Source organism: Diorhabda carinulata, chromosome 4 (assembly GCF_026250575.1).
Source record: "Diorhabda carinulata isolate Delta chromosome 4, icDioCari1.1, whole genome shotgun sequence".
NCBI lineage: Eukaryota > Metazoa > Arthropoda > Insecta > Coleoptera > Chrysomelidae > Diorhabda > Diorhabda carinulata.
In genome coordinates this window covers 725,916-746,137 of record NC_079463.1, presented here as the reverse complement: position 1 = coordinate 746,137, position 20,222 = coordinate 725,916, and the positions used below count along the sequence as shown (strand labels likewise).

The following is a 20,222-nucleotide window of genomic DNA, read 5'->3' as shown; positions in this document are numbered from 1 at the left end:
GTGCTTGAAAATTGAGTAATTTTCGTTTCTATATCACATACTATGTGTATGAAGAAGATTTCGTCGTTATAATATTGATTTTTGATAACTTTGAAGTAAAAAAAAATATTTGTTATACATTAAATAATAAAAATAGATATTCAAACTACTTTATTTATTTAATATATCGTTAAGAACACCCCTTAAACGTTGTTGACCACATTCCTTTTCGATAGAAACAGTCAGTGACCTTTGCTCTGTCGCTAGTGCAAAGGTCATATCAATTTAATCTCATTTTTTTCATTGAATAAACTGTGTCAAGTGAGTTTGATTGAATCAGAAGCGACGTCATTTTATTCTTGAGATAAACTAGTAGAGAATACGTAGGATTCAAATTATAATTACTCTAAATTGGAATTGGAATTGGAATTATCGTTATTAAGATCCGGTAAGAACTAGATGTTGTGGTGTTATTTGCATAAAAACTATTTTGATTATTTTTATAAACATTGTGCCATTTTGTGCCGTAAACACAAAGGATAATCTGTTGCTATACAGGATGTCCCACGACGAGTTGAAACTATCTGTATAAATGGCGAAATAAATCATAAAAATTTCTACGTTGGAGTTTTCAGATACGATCTTTTCAACTAAATTATTTTTAAAGATGGTCGACTTCCGGTTCTACCGGAAGTCGATTGTAACTTTGTTATTTTAAATAGAACATCCTGTATATTAATACATTTTTTAAATCTACGTTAAATTTTAGTATACTTTTGTCTGAAAACTTTTTTCGAAAGATGCATATTTTTTGAGTTATTAATTTTTTTAAAAAAAATTTGACTCTTATAAATTATTTTTTTACGAGGATATCCTGAAAGATATGGAAATGGTTTATATTCGGTAGCTTTTAGCAAGGTTAGACGTATTTGAATCTATGTTGAAAAATTTTTCATTTTATACATGGTGTGTATAAAAAGTGTTCAAAGTTGAACTTTACAAAAACCTCAAATATCTCGGAAACGACTAAAATTTGGAATAGGATATGATTTTTTTTTAGAGACCTTAACAAGATAAAGGAAAATACTTTTTTATTTCTTAGTGTTTATGTCATCAAAATAAAATTTAAGCCTGCATCTCTAAAAATTTACAGAAAACATTTAATATCTGGATAACGGTGAGGTTTAGGTATAGGAAAGTATACATGAATTTGACTTATTTTTTATTCCTGAATGCATTAAAATAGGAAAAACCGGGTGGTTCTATTTAAAAAAATAAAGAAATTTGATATTTAAGAAGTTGAACTTTGAACACTTTTTATACACATCCTGTATAGAATGAAAAATTTTTCAAAATAGATTCACATACGTCTAACCTTGCTAAAAGCAATCGAGCACAAACCATTTTCATATCTTTAAGGGTAGCTTCGTAAAAAAATAATTTATAAGGGTCTGCAACTGTTACAAAAAAATTAATTACGGAAAAAGTATGTATTTTTCGAAAAAAATTTTTAGACAAAAGTTTATTGAAATTTTACGTAGATTTCAAAAATGTCTAAAAATATACAGGGTGTTCCGTTTAAAATAACAAAATTACAGTCGACTTCCGGTAGAACCGGAAGTCGGACATCTTTAAAATTATTTTATTTAAAAAGTTCATATCCGAAAATCTAAATATACAAATTTTCATGATTCTACCATAAGTATTTCGCCATATACAGATAGTTTTAACTCGTCGTTTGGGACATACCCTGTATATATTTCTCTATATTTCCAGAGATAATTTTTAAAATTACTTCTAATATACGATAAAAAATACCGGTAATTTTCTTTTTACTGATTTTTCATTATAAATGAAACGTTATAATAATTAACTACTGCCACTTATCTTTTCCAAAATACGTCACATTAATGGGACCGATATCTCTCTAATTGATTCGAAAATAACCTACTGACTAGTGATTAAGCCATTATTGTCGGCCGAAACGCCTCATACACAGTCTACGGACCTTCTCGTATCGTTGTCTTCTTCTTCTTTTTTTTATTTAAGAGAATATTCGAGAATTGATGTTTTTTCGTTCTTAGGTACAGACAGGCACATGAAACTAGTCTCTCGGGAACCGCGTCTCGAATAAACAGGATCGTACTCAGACATCAGAAACCCTTCATGAAATTTTATCAACTCTAAATCGAAATACAGTCGTCTAAGGCTTTGTAAAACAGTCTAAATTGTAGATTACTCGGTCCGTTCGTAACGAATTATTTATTTAAACGTCCATAAATTATCATTATTTCGTATTTACACGAATATTTGGGGCTTAAAACTTTCAATCGGTACGAAAATTAAAGTCTTGGGATGCTGTACAGATTCTAAACTTCGTAAATCAAATGATTGAGTGCTTTTCAACGTTTACCAACGTCATTTTCATAATGGACACGTGAAAAAGTAAAATTTTCGTTACTGGATTGCAACCAATCAAAAAAATAAACATCTGAAGCTTCTACGTTGGTCTAAAATGACCGAATAGCTGCTAAATGTCATTGGTTATAACCAAAGGTGGTTCTAGTAGGACCAAGTAATTCCAAACACGTCTAATAGATCTCCAGGTTAAATGATATAAATTGGCTTCTATACAGTCCCGATTTAATACTTGTAGACTTTTTCCTGTGTGAATATATCAAATTTTACTCTAAAAATTAACATATTTATTAACAAAAATTCTCGTTGTTAGAAAATTCGATTATTTTATATGGAAAGTTTTCGAGTCCTGATCTGGATTTTAAAATCTTGCTAAGAGTACCGAATGACTCAACACTTCGTCAGACAAAAGTTACCCGGTATACCGGGTACCCGAATTGATAGAACTGCATTCCTTTTGGGTTACTTACAATGAAAACCTGAAGCGACTTAGCGACTAAACGTTTTCCTTCTCTTTCTTCGTTAAAGGCTAACTCTTTCTTTACCAATATTCCGTCTTCGTTTTTAACGAGAAATCCGATGTCTTCGACGGCTACTGTTCAGTTCCCAAGAAATCGAGTTGGCTCGAGTTTATTTAATATAATAATGTATCATACTACTTCGCTTTATAATTGTCACTTTGACGCTTCAAAATAACACGTAATTTCTTTTATATTACGTATACGAGGCGTGATAAAAAATATAATACCTTTTAGTGAGTAGTTAATAAAAACTGTAGAGGCCATATTTGAGATAAAAAAGAAGATACAAACACGTCAATTGAATAGGAATATACCAAATTTTATCAATAAAAAGTAGAACTGCATCTTTTTATTGATTTCAAACAGTCTAGTGACTCGATACACTCGAAAAACTTGATCAAGGACAAAGAAAGAGATTAGAATAAATTGGAAATCATGGATAAGAAAAAATATTTGACATAACATATACATTAATATATTTGGAGATGACGTAGGGAGGAAAATATTGAAAAACAAGAAAAGAACGCCCAAAAAAAAATTTTTTAAGGTACGAATAATCAAGTTAAAAAAAATATCGAAGTATTTTCAAGCTAAAAGTCTAAAAGACAAGTTTTATTAATAGATGTTGACCAGAAAATTGATGCCGAAAAGTTAGGTTATGGAATTTTTTAAACGTCAGTACGTATGAAATATTTTTCGTGATAAGAGATGTTTTTATTTCGATTTAATCATATAAAACTTGAACAGATATAGATATAAAAGATTAAAGTATTAAACGAGATTGATTGTCGACGTCTGAAAATACTGATTTCGTGAAATAAAACACTTTCAAACTATTATATTCGAAATTAAGTGCTGATAAAATATATTACTGAATATCTCGAAATACCACCCTGTATATATATAACGAGACGAGATATTCTAAGTAATTATATATAATAATCTCTATAGAAATTTTAATAACGATGATGAATACAATGTATTTATTTAAACATTTAGATTTTATTTTTCGTTCAAACAAATTAACAACTGATTATTACGACTCGTGGAAAATCAGTTTCTCAGAACGTGCTAAATGATTGAACAAACTCGATTATCTGTGAAAATAATTTGTCACCATTTATACGTGTTCGCAAACAAATGTAATTTTTATTTCAATTAAACATTTTCCCAGGCATCTGTCATTTGTCATTTGATTGTTTGTGTCTAACAACCACCGTTAATATTTGACATCGAATTATTTGTATTCGTGGAATTTTAAAGAAGAAACATTGTTGTCACGTCTCGTGTTGACTGCGAATCGAAAGAAATCTTATATACGGCAATGTACATCGATTTAGCTTTGTGGTTTATACGGTAAACGTAATTTCTAATCCAAAATTTGAATTTTATTTTGTTTGTTTGTTTTAAATTTCCGAAAACCGAGCTACCTATCCCCACCACCCGCTCAGCTACCTCTCATAACGTTCGAACGCAAGATAGTTTGTAAAATCGTACGTTTTTTTGGCCCACTCATATATAGAGTTGTTTAGATTCGACATAGATCTATGATTCGTCGCCTGTCACGATTTTATAGACAATAACTTGTATAACAACAAGTTCTGAATACGTTCACCATTTAATAATGTCAAACTTCATAATGTCAATGTCAGATTTGACATTCATAAATTTTGATGTGTTTTTTTTTGGTCAAACGATATTATTCGATAGAAATGTCAATATTATTCAACTGACAAATGTCAGAACTGTAAACATCGAGGTTTTTTCATTAATCATTCAACTGATATATTTGAGGTAGATAAATACTGATAAAAAAAAGTTTTTCTGAGTGCTATTTCGATTGTTTGGATGAAAATTAATTCTTACAACCACAATTTAGTATTTTGATAAAATTATTAATCATATTCCGTTACTACACTCAAGTATTATTATTTTAAATAATATCTTGAGGATTTTATCGTAACATAATAAATTCATAAAATGAGAATCAAAGGAAGAATGTTGTTTGAAGAACCTTGAGTATGAATTAGTATCATAAATATCCGAACTATAAAAATAGAAAATTTATACCTACTTTTAGACGGATCTATTGTCGTTTAAATATTTCTAAAAATAGACTTTTAACACGTTGTAAATATTTTAACGGATATCAATTATTTCCGCTATAAACCCATTGACCTGAATCAAGAATTTTACCTGTTTACCAAATAACTTAACCTAACAAGTTTCAAACGAAATATTTGTATAAACAGTAAATATGAATTCAGCCTATATAATCATTAAGTATCGTTTTTATATGTCTACAAATGTGAATTGAATCTTTTTATGTCCCTGCTCCTCTTTCATTTGTCCGCCATTTTGATCTGGTTTTGTAAATCAAAATCTTTATAGACAAATAACAGTTTGGTTTTGTAAAAGACAATATCTATAGTCAATAAACGGTTTATTTTGATATAAGACAGTTTCCGGAGACAAATGACGCATAGTTTTTGAAAATGACAAATGACATAATCAAAAATGCCACTAATTTTCGGGAATTATCGTCCGATAACTGTTGAATAATATAAAAAATCAATTTTACCGTACACTCTCCCTTGTAGTGTGTTAAAATATGTTAAAACAAATCATCATATCATATCTGTATACAAACTACTTCGAATTTACATACATCCTGTATTTCCAGTGATATTTCAAGAAATAACAAAAATACTACCAACAATTGAAAATATAATGCCCTGTTAATAAAACCCTAAATTCTTACCTGAGTTGTTAAATTTCAAAAATTGTCCGAAATGCCATTAGTTTAAACAAGCATTATTTTAGAATCCGTACAAAGCTTAACTATAAACATCACTCTTATTGTAGTTTCGACGTTGCCAAATCATTTAATGTTTTTTAGAATTCAAAATTACGTTTCTAATACTTCTGTTGAAGGTTAAGTTGATTCAATTAGATACATTCACTTGTATTTAATTACTAACGTTTGAATGATGAAATCCACATTCAAATAAAACAAAACTAAACAAAAATCATTTAATTTATCGTGAAAGTATGTGTTTTATTTAAAAGTTGTGAGTTTGGCATCGCGGTTTAACAATCGTATAAGAAGAAGAAAGTATAACGTATCTTTTCACACTATAGTCATACCTATTGCTAAAATTCGCGAATTCCACTTCGAATTTATAGATTATTCACCTCAACGACTTTTTCTTGTTTCCTAACCTCAAATATCACGACGACTTCATTAAGAAATTAAAAGTATCTTATATTTAATTTATATTTTTGAATAAATCGAAGGTTTTGATACAATAAAAATTTGGTTACCCTGTATAATCAAAACGAAAAGAACGGTAGTGCTGTACGACGATGAAATATCGGTATTTAAAAATCTGTTTTAATTTATTTTAGCATGTGTTCACCACATGTGGTATTTACTAGTAACATATCGTGGCGTTTCTAGACCTATTTCGATTATTTATGAATATCTTATTTGAAAATAAAAACGTATGATATACGTGATTTTTTACATGTAAAATACGTTGCCGTATAGATAAAATTCAAAAATCCAAATTTCTAAGGAATTTCGTCACATTCGACGAACAGTCAACACCGCAATAAACGCACCTAAACTTCTTTCCCATCTGCATCTGATGACCCCTTGTCGAGGCTATAAACCGTAGTAGAGGGGGACTGTCACTCCCCGTCCGAATTGTTTCGTTGTTAATGCGAGAGAGAGAGTTTCAGTACAGTCAGTGCCTTCCACAGTAACCACGAGTCGTGTTCAGAACTAATACATACTAAATAGTAATAATAATAAAAAAAGTTTCATGTTTTTTATTAAAATAAGTGTGTGAGTGTAGTGTAACCATGTTTGACGTGTTCGGCTCGGTGAAAGGTCTGCTTAAAATCGACCAAGTATGCATAGACAACAATATATTTCGTTTGCATTACAAAGCTACGGTAATAATTTTAGTAGCGTTTTCTCTATTAGTTACAAGCAGACAATATATAGGGGACCCGATAGACTGTATAGTTGATGAAATACCCTTAAACGTTATGGATACGTATTGTTGGATTTATTCGACGTTCACCGTTCCGGATAGATTAACGGGACATATAGGAAAAGATATCGTACAACCCGGGGTGGCCAGTCACGTGGATGGTAAAGACGAAGTTAAATATCACAAATATTACCAATGGGTATGTTTCGTGTTGTTTTTCCAAGCGATGCTTTTTTACGTTCCCAGATATTTGTGGAAAACATGGGAAGGCGGACGTATTAAAATGTTGGTATTGGATCTTAATTGTCCGATAGTTTCGGACGATTGTAAAAAAGATAGAAAACAATTGTTAGTCGATTATTTTACAACTAATTTACATATGCAGAATTTTTACGCGTTTAGATTTTTTATATGCGAAGTACTCAATTTTATAAACGTCGTCGGACAAATATTTTTCATGGATTTCTTTTTGGATGGGGAATTTAGTACTTACGGAAGTGACGTGTTGAAATTCACGGAAATGGAGCCGGAAGAAAGGGAAGATCCGATGGCTAGAGTATTTCCTAAAGTAACGAAATGTACTTTCAACAAATACGGTCCGTCCGGTTCGGTGCAGAGATTCGACGGTCTTTGCGTTTTACCTCTTAACATCGTCAACGAGAAAATTTACGTCTTCTTATGGTTCTGGTTTATTCTTCTCAGTGTACTTTCAGGTATTTCTTTGTTGTATCGTTGCACGGTTATCGTCGGACCGAAGATCAGACTCTACCTGCTCAGAGCGAAATGCCGCATCGCCCCCGCCAACGAGATCGAGACTATCGCCAATAAATGCGAGATCGGGGATTGGTTCGTTTTGTACCAATTAGGGAAAAATATTGATCCCTTGATTTTTAAAGAAGTGATATCGGATTTATCGAAAAAAATGGACGGCAAAGAGAGCGTTTAAAACTTTATTATTGAGTTGCTTGTGCGCGGTTAGGTTATCTAGATTATTATTTATTTTTTTTTATTCCAATCTAGATGATAAAATTTTATTTTCGCTATATAATTTGTACAAAAATATCTTATTGAAGAAATATGGTTGCTAATTATAACGTGAATAACAATTTTTATCCATTCCTTTTTTTTTTAGATATTTTTTTCTAGTAGTACGACATTTTCTAAAATATAAAATGTATCTTAGTACGATTTCTGATTAATTACGTATTTACGGGGTGTTCAGAATAAGCACTTTTTTAACTTGCTCCATTTATATACAATTATACAAAATGGCGGACGAAGTTTCATAAGTTTCGTTGTAAATATAATAAATAACATCCTGTATATATTTTTTTAGTATATTTTAATATTGACTATTATTAAAAAAATATATATATATATAAGTAAAGTAATGAAAATACGGGGTGATTCAAAAATACGATATAATAAAACTTCCTAAATTATTGCATAAATATTTTTATCGCTTACAATTGCAATTAATACATCCTGTATAACAAATTTTTGATAATTTTTTCTCCGAATATGTAGTAGTAGTATTATACCGCTATATTCGAATCTATTTCAAAATACAGGGTGTTTCAATATTACGCTATAATAAAATAAAACTTTTAATCGTTTACAATTGCAATTAATACATCCTGTATAACAAATTTTTGATAATTTTTTTTCCGAATATGTAGTAGTAGTATTATACCGCCATATTCGAATCTATTTCAAAATACAGGGTGTTTCAATATTACGCTATAATAAAATAAAACTTTTATCCTTTACAATTGCAATTAATACATCCTGTATAACAAATTTTTGATAATTTTTTTTCCGAATATGTAGTAGTAGTATTATACCGCTATATTCGAATCTATTTCAAAATACAGGGTGATTCAATATTACGCTATAATAAATTAAAACTTTTAATCCTTTACAATTGCAATTAATACATCCTGTATAACAAATTTTTGATAATTTTTTTTCCGAATATGTAGTAGTAGTATTATACCGCTATATTCGAATCTATTTCAAAATACAGGGTGTTTCAATATTACGCTATAATAAAATAAAACTTTTAATCGTTTACAATTGCAATTAATACATCCTGTATAACAAATTTTTGATATTTTTTTTTCCGAATATGTAGTAGTAGTATTATACCGCTATATTCGAATCTATTTCAAAATACAGGGTGATTCAATATTACGGTTTAATAAAAATGAATAAACTACGCTATAATAAAAGTTATATTTGCAGACTGGACATCGCGTATAATAAATTTTAATTCTTATGAAACATGAAATATTATATTTTACAATCATATTTAGATTTAAATATCGGAATTTGTCGTAAAAAAATGCTTATTCGATTTTGATTTTATTCAAATAACATTTTAATGTATATACACCCTGTATAATTACAAAAAGATAAATAAGTGTTTCGATTATCTATCGGGTACTTGCAGAGGACATTCGATTATACTACGTGCCTTCTTTTTTTTATTACGGAACGAATTGACATCTGCGCATGCGCGTTGAACTCCTTCGCGAGTTTTTTGTTTTTTTTCTTTTTAATGATAAATAGTTCTGTGATTACAGAAAAGACTGTGTAAATATAATCCGGCCGGCAATATCGGCTGTGATATTTATGAAATATAAATTTTTTCTATAACAATAGCTCAATGACGTCATTCCAAAATTGCTTACAATTCCTAATTTTTTTTTTATATACATACATATCTATATATGTGTATAAAAATATAAACATTATTACTGCCAATTACTGAACAGTTGTTAGGAGTAATTTCGTAATTTATGTATACCTGTCAGCAAAATAATCAGGCGCTCATAAAAAAAATTTATTTTAAACATTGTAATAATACACATTCCTGTTAAGTTTTACTTTTATCACGATTATTCCAAAAAAAAGACTGACTTTTCAAAAATAAAACCAGTTCCTTAAGCCCAACACACAAATAAATTCACGAAGCCATAGAACAATTGATTGTTGTTAAATTTTTTTCGTTTTTTTTATAAATTTAGAAACAAATTAGCCGAAAAAATGATCAAAAATTAAAGTTTATTGCACGAGATCCAGATAATTTGATAAATACCGTACCTGAGCTGTCAAAGTTGTACGTGTAAACCGTATCGTGTATAACTTACTTAATCTGTATTGTCGTGTGATAGTTTCGAAATCGTAATGGCGTAAATACTGACCGAACAGGACCGTACTTTATTTATTTATAAGATTTAAGTATTTACAACAAATTATATGACGTTTATACATTTAAATAAACATTTTTCTCTCAATTAGTAAATATAAATTAGTTATATGTATTTATTTCGTACGAAATATTTTGTATAATGAAATTTTTTGGAAAATTTTCAACACCTGCACTCCTAAACTGTTTGCTGTAATTATATTTTCAAGGTATACTATTTAAATCGTAATATGTGATGATTAGAAAGTAGTTTAGGGTAAGTTTCCATACGCATACAATTCCAAGTGAAAATAAATAGCCTAGAACGAATCAAGTCGCCAATAATTTTTTTTTAAATTGTATTTTGTATAAAAGTATGTGTTCTGATTTTATATAATTATATTGTATATTATTGATTACGTGTGAAAAAGAGACATAAGTGCCTTTTATCAAATTTGTATGGAATTGCAAATAAATTTAGTATAATAATTTTATATTGTTTTTTATTTTTAATTATTTAAATCGATTCCCGAAACCTCACGCTTAGCTTGTGATTTGGCAACGTTGTAATACTAGGAACTCAGAAGAGAAACGTCCGATATAATTTCATAGAAATACGTTTATGGATACGAGAATTTGTAAAAAACATGATAGATCAAAAATGAACAACCGATTAAAATGTTTGTTTAATCGAAATAGTTTTCGGTCACATAACAACGAATAACGATTTGTCAATGAACGCGAACCGTTAGATTCTCTCTTAATATATTCATAACGGTGTTTTTACCATAAACTAACCTATAAGTATACCATCATTCTATTAGGTATCATAGACAGACATTTTGTTATTTTTATCTAATCATATTTACGTTATTAAACGTCATTAAGAAGCGCCATCTTGTTTATCAAATGTTTTCGATTTTCTATAGTATAAAAATGAAAAGGACCAGGTAAAATAAAGTTTCAAAGGCGAATAAGGAGACCCGGTATGAGAATCCCGACAAAAGGTCACGGTCATCTTCTTTAATGTGTAAATAATATAGAGAAATCCTGTTGCCAACTCGGTTTTTATGGCTTTTCTGCAATGAACGATATTACACTAAGAAAAAGAGACACACCAGATGGTTATAAAGTTATTTTATTTGAATATTTTTAATTTACATGGACAGTAATAAATTTTAATTAACAAAAAATTATAGATAATAGATATATACAGTGTGTGGCGAATATATAAATACGAAGAAAATGGAACTCTGAAAGAATGAGACATCAAGATATTAAAGGGAACCGAGGAATGTGATGAGATGGATTAAAAAAAGGGTAACGAGGTTGGAAAGTTGAAGAATTCCAATAAAGAGATGGATAAAATAGGCAAAAAACCAGAAACCAAACACAAGAGAGCAGTAAAATAGTCCAATGAAGAAAATAAAGGCTTTTCTATCTATAAGTTACACTATGGAAAGCGTCCAAGGTCGAAATAACAGTTGTCGTCTAGTATGATTTCGAATATGGACATTCCAATTCTCTTCGAGGTTATTTTGAGTAATAATGAAGATTTGAATGCATTGTTTAGCACAATGAGTTAAACTAAACGATTAATTTCAATATAACACATTTAATTTTCGGTGGAAAAGCAGCTGGATGTATACCAAAACAGTGTTTACAACAATAAACATTTTTCCAAACTTCTAGAACATAGATACTCGTAGTAATAGTTTGTTTGTTTTTAAATCAGAATAAAAAAAGAATGCAAACAATATTTCACATCGTGATAATGAATATCTAAGAAGAAATGTGTATTTAATACGAGTCTCCAACCAGTCATTCTTCAATATTCTCGCAACCGTCGGTTTCTTCGTTGAACAGAGACAGCGGCGACCGGTTTCCGCCCACTTTAACCACCGTGTTACCCAAATACCTCCCCCACCCCGTTCCCCTCTCATTATCATGCTCTCTCTCTCACACACTCCGTATATTAAAGAAGGATAACGATTCAGTTCGCTTTGCATGGCTCCTTATTACCACGGCCTATTCGATGCAAGAATGCAAAGTAATATTACAGGGTGAACATAAAAAATACGAGTTTGTATTATATGACAAGTTTGATTATTTTTCTTATAAATTGTTACTAGGTTCCTCGGGAACGTAACTGTTCATATGACGTACTTAATTACTTCGTTTTTTTTGTTGTATACTTTCAGTAGAAAGCATTTTTTCCAGCGTGACCAACAAATATTTCAAGTATCTGTAAATAATTCAAATAGCCCTCGTATAACGACACGTTGTGAATACGTTTACCGTTAAAAATGTCAATGTCAAATTTGACATATTCACTTCAATGTTGTCATATCTCGAAACTTAATTAGCATGAACATAATCTTTTTTTTTAACACCCTGTATATTGGATTGTTGATAGAGAAGGATTTTTATGAACACTCAGGAGTTACCTAATATTTTTGAATATTCTATGAAAGGAAAGGTAATTTTTAACGGTTATTTTCAGTTACGGCTATTTTTTGGTTGTGGTGAAAACCATTTCGAATAAACATACTTCAATCGACACCAAATATAATATTTAACATTGTTTCATTTCGAATACTTAATCGTTTTTTTTAATCGCACCTCGTATATTCTTCACTTGAAAAAATTCGTCATTTCCAAGCAACAACACCGAATAGGTCATCATAAATTCAATATCCCCGTTTAAAAGTATCTTTAGTGTCAAGAGAAAGTACACAAAACCATGGACATTTCTAGACAGGTTTTCTATTGTAAAATATACCAATAAAAATGTATAGTTTTTACCCATCCCTAACATCGAACTACCTGCTTGTTTATAACCAAGAACTTAAACGGCAACGGTCATAATTTGCTTGAAGATTTATACTCGCAATGTTGCCAAAGTGGATCGAATGAAGGTAGATGTGGTACATTTTATATAATATGAAAATAAATCAAAATGGTACCCGTATTGTTCGTTTTTTACCAAATTACGAATGGAAGAATTAAATATTTTTTATAGAATAAATTTCCCCTTATTAAATTTATAATTTTTTGAGTTTCTATAAATTATACAATGATTAAATAACATATTCCTGTCTTATAATATTACTAAGGGTGCATTGTGGTGAATTGTTGTGAGAATATATTGTTTTGGTTTAATAGAATTTTACGTTAATTATACATTGAACCTGATGTTAACTTCGAATTGGCAATGTGCCGCTCCCTACCAGCTGATTTAATTTCGTGACCGTGGTTGTTTAAAATATCTGATTCTAAGAAGTTGTTCTTTGGAATATTTCACTGACATAATATAACAACAGTAGCAAATCTATTAAAAATATATTTTCATTACAATTAATACGTTTTGTTAATAACAAAATAATTATATAAATCACCTTGAAATGATTAAACAATCAAATTACACCACCTTATTTGTTATGGTTTTTTTTTCTTGTTAAAAAATTATTATATTAATATTTCGTGGTAGTTACGAGGGTTATTCGAAAATAACATCCAGAAGAAATATTGATTAAAAGTCAACCTAAAAATGAATGATGAATGAATTCATGTTTCCTAACCTCAAAAGTTCATCTGCAGGAAGGACGCCTATTTTAAGACTAAGCGTATGTTGAAAAATAAACATATTTAGATATCTAGGAAAGTTTTAATATAACCCTCGTATATTATTGACCCAAATTTTCGGTAAGACACAAACAATGTTTCGTCTACATTGGCACACGCGGTTTGTTCATGATTTTTATCATATCTCGAATGGTCAACAACAATATCTAATTACCAAACAGTAGACTACTCTTCTTTATATAAATATAATGAAGTTATTTAAAAAGAACGTGTTTTTTTTGCTTCGTTATTATTATAACTTGAAAATATTCTAGTCAGCTATCAACATTGTTTAATCATAAACTAGATCGTATTTCGTATATGTGCTTTCTTTATAATATCATTTTAATGAACTTAGATAAAATGATAAACTAGTATTCTTATAAATATTTCGAAATATCAGCACCTGTTAAAATGTTTAGTTATCAAAAATATTAAAACAATAAAATAGTTTTCTCGAATCTTCCATGTTGGTACTGAATAGGCATTATAATAGTCATAGATTTTTCAAATTTCTGTTTAAATGTCTCTCTTGCGAAAAAATTCGATTTAAAAAATGATTTTTGTTTGCTGATGACGATGCGAGGGACCGTACCGAAAACAAGCACAAACATAACCTAACTTTTTACGACTGAAGATTCGGCTAATTAAATTTATGGAAATAACTATAAGTATAACTGATGATGAATGTTCTAAAAAATCCAAAACTTGGAATATCGTCAATAATCTTTCTTTTATTTATTTATTTATCAAAAAATAAATATATACAATCAAAATATGGACTTCCATTTATCAACAATAAAGAATTTACACTAAAAAATTACCATAAAATTCAATTAAAAACATATCTATATCGAAATTGTGTCAATACGAGCATAAGAAATGGACTTTGTTTAATTTATTTTTGTTTATAAAATAAATATACACCCAAATATAGTCGATACGTTTTAGATGGCTGTATATCCACAATTGTAGCAGACCAAAATAAAAGAAGATTAATTCACGTTTCTAGTTGCCAATATAGTAACGGATCTAGGAGCGAGTAAGGAAAATATATTGAGTAAAAACATTATTAATTGTAGCCTAATTATTATGGTATTATGCATATAGTAAAAAAAATTATTTACTTTTAATAAAACTGTATAGGAAGAAATCATCTCTCTCCGCGTAGTCCTTACGCTACAATACAGAATAAACAATTTAAATAAAACAAATTTCAAATGGGGACACTCTGTATAAAAGGAATTGTACTGCAATTAGCAGACGTTAACCTCTTACATAATCAGTAAAATTTATTATATCATTATACAAAAATAGAATACAATACTCAGCAGTTATCACTTGAACGTGTCTTGTAAATTAAATGCATAAAATAATTTTACTTGTACAAGGTGTTTATAACAACAATTGGACATTTTAGATCCATATAAAAGTTTCCAATTAAATATTTAACGATAAAAAACACAAGAAAAGTAGATAGTAGTTGAAGTAAAGATCTTAACCTCAAATTTCCATCATAAGCTATTATCATAATAGAATTAAAAATATAATTTATGCTTTAGATTTAAATGATTACTTTCGGGTATATATTCCTAATTAATGTATATTCGATTAATAATTTAGTAGATAATAGATTGTGCCACCTACCGGAAAAATATCGACTCTATAATATGCTTGTTTCCGTTGTTATAACATCACTGTACTAATTGAATCACCCTGTATATTAGAAAGAACCGTATTATGCGCGGCAGAACTGTCAGTAAGAAAATTCACACACAATGGAATTCATCGAAAAGATTTAGTTTTATGGGTGCATCGAAAAGACGTGATATAATTTAAAATTTTATGACTTTGTTACTAAAATGTGTCATGTTTATATTATATCATAAAAGTTAATAAAACGATGTCATACAAAAATCCTTTCAGAATTTGTTTGAATTAAATAAAATCTTATCAGTCACGCTTTTATTGTGTTTTATGAACAAATCTAGAATGGGATTTTTTTTTAAACTTACAAGTTTAACACCAGAAGATTCTGTTATTTCATATTTTATTAGACATTGAATAAAGTCGTTTGATAAGCTCTTCAATAACAAACAAAATAAATAGTAGGTATATCATAGTTATTATTAACATTTAAATGTAATTATAAAGTAAATTAAACGTGTTCCCATTTCAATATAAAATATAATCTTATATAGACAATGATGTAAATACACTTTCGGCGCCATAATATTTATTCCAAAATACGTAGTTCTAATCAACAATAGGTCAAGCATTTGACCTACCAATCATGATTTCAAGGTTATATATATTTATATTACGAAACAAAGAAAAGTCAACTGTCGTTTTATTTTATTATGTGTTGTACATCTAAATTTTTCTATTATCTATCATTAATGATGCAAAAAGAAAGAAATTTAATGAAATATATTTCTGGTTATGTTTTTATAATCAATCAATGACATCAACACTTATAAGTTATGGCTGTTAGTGCTACTTGAGCATAGACTAGTGTTTATGTCAAATGTCAGTCGAATTTGTGTTTTGGTTATATTATGATTTTGGATTAATTCTTTTTTATATTGTGGAATACATGAAGATTTTATTAAAAAAGCTCATAAATATGTCGATGTTGAACTTGTAATAACTTTAAAGGCCTTTTAAAATGATTAACAGACATTTAAAAGTAGAAATTTGTCAGTTTAGGTCGAGGAACGTAAATATGTTCAGAGGACCACGACAAAGCAAGTAAAAGTTATTTAAAAAGAAATTTTCTAACTGTGGAGTGAACGAAATTTCATTAACACATTTTCTGCACAGATTAGTATTATCCATAAACATTGAGTTATGATATACGAGGTATGTTTTTGAACAAGTCTAAGTAAAATTTGTTCTTTTTTCATATTTATTACATGATTTTTTACCATATAATATCTTTAGTGTCTTCTAGTCAAGACTTTTAATGGTGTGGTGAATTGAGTTTGTGTATGCAAATATGTCTAAAACTGGAAAAAATGTCGGTTCTTTTGTGTACAAATATGTCTGGAACTGGAAAAGTGTCATTTCTTTTGAATTTAAAATGACTAAATGCGTAAAAGATACAAAACTTTGATCTTGAATCTGAAGACTTGCTAGAATAGGAAGAGAATTGCAGATTATTGCCTTGTAGAAGCAACCAAAAGAAAATCATATCTCTTTTGTGAATTTTATACATATATATGACCAAAATTCACTGATGATATTTTCTTTAAATTTTTGTTTATAAGACAATAAGATTGCTAGGAAACCAGCAAATAGACTCAAAATGAAATATAATATTGAAATATTGATACAAAATAAGCTTTAGAAATTTTTTAAATGATTTTAAGATATCAAATATTGATAAAAATGAATTTTCATCACTTATCTATGTAAATATGTACTAAATTGGTACTTACCTTGAAGTTTACTAGATTTGAGCCACAACGTGAGGAATTTCTTAGACCAATAAATAAAAAATCCCAAAGTTTTATCAAAAAAAGATTTATTTTTCACTTATACATTTATAACTGGAATAATTACATTCGCACTTGGAATCTACCGGCTTTTGTAATATATTTAACACCTTTGAAAGGTTTATACTTCTCCCCGTACATATCGAGTCTATTAACTTTTAGTCCACTTACTGCTAATTGACTTATAGTGAAATGCACGTTTATAGACGGATTTATTTCTGATGTATTCGTACCACTGGCTATAGAAACCTAAATAAAAATACCAATTGATATACTGGTAAACAAAATTTAAGGGAAATGAGACATCGAATGTACTTACAGAACCTCGGATATTTGGCAACTTTGTAACGTCTATTTTACCAATTTCCCAGTGTAGAATTTTGGAAACCGGATCGAAATTATATTTGCCTTGATTGGCCGTTAATACACAATTCAAAATGCATTTCGGCATCATTACTTGTAACTTGACACCTAAAAAGGTGACGGATTCCATATTTATAGTGGGAAACGGTACAAGGGCACAACAATCATCATATAAACTCGTTATTTTTTTCATTTAAAGTAATATACTGATATTTATAATTCAACTAGAAGCACAGTTACGATGAAATAGATACAAAATTTATATTAATTCACATTATGGAATAATTTATAATTCGTTTTAACCAAAAACGATGAAATATTTCTTAGATTTGTTACAAAATGTTTATAAATTGAAGTGATTACCATTATTGTGCAAAACAAGTTCAATGTTTAGTTGAAAAATGAATTTCAATGAGAAATATCAAATTTTCTTATTTATAACTGAAAATTATTCTAATGCTGCACCAGTTCATAAAACAAAACAAAAATACTGAAATTTACATTTAAAAAGAAATGGAATTTTCGTTTTCGTACCTTCTATAGATCGTCCCATCGTTTGTTTTGGACCTACAGTCAAATCCAGCCTTGCCTGTTCCCCAGTTTTAATAGAAAGACTATGTCTGACGTACACAGGAATGGCTACTACGCTTTGACTACTAATGTGATATGAAATTAATCTAAAGTTTCCATCAGGAGGAATAAATGAAAGTAATCTTTCAGCCTAAACAAATTGAAAAACAGATAATTGCATTTTTCAAGTCTTACAACAAGAAATCAATCATCAAAACACTATTTGGTACAATAATGCAGCTCCAGTTTCAAGTAGTTCAAATGAACAATATTTAATTAGGTTTCAGTGGTACTTCTATGTCAATATAATGATGTCTCAACCCTTATTGCAAGAAAACAGTAACCCAAACGCCATTAGGTACATTACTGAAGATCTATTATTGAGTAGTTCAAATGAACAACATTTAATTAAGTTTTGATGGAAGTTCCATATCAATATTATGATATGTCAACCCTTATTTCAAGAAAACAGTAACCAAAACGCCATTGGGTACATTAATGAAGGTCTAGTGTTGAGTAGTTCAAATGAACAACATTTAATTAGGTTTTGGTGGTAGTTCCATGTCAATAATATAATATTTGAACTTTTACTGCGAGAGAATTATAACCAAAACACCATAGGGGCAATTGAAGCAACCGTAATTTCGAGTAGTTCAACCAACATCAAATTATGCAAATTGTAGTGTAAATTTTACTTATTCTGAATTATATCGATAGGCAAAGAAAATATAGCATATTATATTAAAATATATGTTAAAAAAAATCAACTTCATGTTATCTACTCACCTCCCAACGCTTAAATCTAACACAAGGATGAAAACTGACATCATCAAATAGTCTGGGATTCACAAATGATAATGTGAGATCCGGCATTCCGCTCAGTTTGATACAACAATCAATCTAAAAGGTTTTAGAGCTATAAAAATAAAATAAAATCTATCTACAAGTGAAATTATCAGTCTCGATTTAGATGACAGAATTTTTTTTTCACTTACATAACCCTGTATTTCAGCAAAAACTGTTGATCCTGATTTATCAATAATTGCATCAACTTCTTCAATAACATCAAAATAAGCTTCATTATTAGTATATTTCACACCTGATCTTCTCCAAGGTATGTTAGACAATTGACCTGTCGGTAATATATCACTAACACTGTAAATTGGATTTTTTTTTAAATATTTTTCGTCTTATTTCATTTACAAACATTCTATTCACTTACTTCGTTTTTCCTGTCACAGTATTTGCAATAGTTCTTAATATATTAGGTGGTTTAATTAACTCTTTTAAAATATTACTTTCAGTAGCTAAAGGAAAACCATTATCTAACATCTCATCTAATAACTACGAAAATAGACAATTTATAATTTAAAAAATGAATCTGTTTATTTTAAATGAATTACCTCGTAAACTACGACATAATTTTCTTTAATAATCGATTCTGTACATTCTGAAAAATAGTCCTAAAATAAAAAAAATATGAGTGCTATTTCTAATGATTGTTTAAATAACCTCTAATGACCCTAAAATATGTTTGTACTTACTTGAAATATGTCAACAACTCTATGCAAAAATTCAATAACAAACAATGGTGGTATCTCTTCCATACATACGGCTACAAAACTAACACCACCCCTTTGAATTGATATCAAATAATGATGGGGTGTTGCTATTACCGGATTTACATCGTTCCCATTAGTCCTCTGAGATTCTAGGTAATAATCACATACTGATCGTGGAATCACACTTCTCCAATGTTTTTCAAGAAAAACATCACTAAAATCACCGAGATGAAGTGATATTTTTTTTGTCGCCGATAATACTCACCCTTGAGAATTTATAATAAATAAACTGTGTATCATTACTATAATATTTTTAACATAAATTTATAATTAAAAAGTTGTTTTACGTGATGTTGTCAAGACTGTGTCAAATTACTGTCACATTACACCAGTATTATATGTCAACCATAGACAAATTAATAATAGGAGATATAATTTCACTGTTGTATATTATATGTCATCCATAGAAAATAGTAATAATAAATGTATGTTTACAT

General features: G+C 29.0%; 3 protein-coding genes across 6 annotated transcripts in view; 1 reads left to right on the top strand and 2 right to left on the bottom strand.

The window, feature by feature from the left end:
• The window catches only part of LOC130892373 (innexin inx7), a 34,431-nt gene extending 18,900 nt beyond the window's left edge, over window positions 1-15,531 (bottom strand). For 2 of the 4 annotated variants that reach the window (XM_057797767.1, XM_057797773.1), the window contains exon 1: window positions 5,680-6,228. The gene's annotated coding sequence lies outside the window, so the exon portion shown is untranslated. Of the gene's footprint in view, window positions 1-5,679; window positions 6,229-15,380 lie in introns of those variants that run through there. The other 2 variants (XM_057797777.1, XM_057797771.1) reach the window with 2 other exon arrangements.
• On the top strand, window positions 6,631-7,979 carry LOC130892375 (innexin inx2). Its single transcript, XM_057797779.1, has one exon. It carries the CDS (start codon window positions 6,786-6,788, stop codon window positions 7,863-7,865), a length of 1,080 nt encoding a protein of 359 aa, XP_057653762.1. The 5' UTR covers window positions 6,631-6,785; the 3' UTR covers window positions 7,866-7,979.
• A 1,711-nt stretch (window positions 15,532-17,242) lies between the features above and the next one.
• On the bottom strand, window positions 17,243-20,135 carry LOC130893350 (AP-3 complex subunit mu-1). Its single transcript, XM_057799366.1, has 9 exons — window positions 19,991-20,135; window positions 19,708-19,939; window positions 19,567-19,626; window positions 19,386-19,507; window positions 19,159-19,318; window positions 18,950-19,063; window positions 18,128-18,314; window positions 17,550-17,701; window positions 17,243-17,479 (listed from the first exon to the last, which is right to left on the bottom strand). Exons 1-9 carry the CDS (start codon window positions 20,023-20,025, stop codon window positions 17,294-17,296), a joined length of 1,248 nt encoding a protein of 415 aa, XP_057655349.1. The 5' UTR covers window positions 20,026-20,135; the 3' UTR covers window positions 17,243-17,293.
• Window positions 20,136-20,222: the final 87 nt, after the last annotated feature.

Coding starts and splice junctions, on each gene's coding strand:
- LOC130893350 (XM_057799366.1), bottom strand. CDS start 20,025: ATGATACACAGTTTATTTATTATAAATTCTCAAGG. Junction 19,064..19,158: donor TTGCTGAAATACAGGGTTAT/GTAAGTGAAAAA, acceptor AAAACCTTTTAG/ATTGATTGTTGTATCAAACT. Junction 18,315..18,949: donor TTAGATTTAAGCGTTGGGAG/GTGAGTAGATAA, acceptor CAATTTGTTTAG/GCTGAAAGATTACTTTCATT.
- LOC130892375 (XM_057797779.1), top strand. CDS start 6,786: ATGTTTGACGTGTTCGGCTCGGTGAAAGGTCTGCTTAAAATCGACCAA.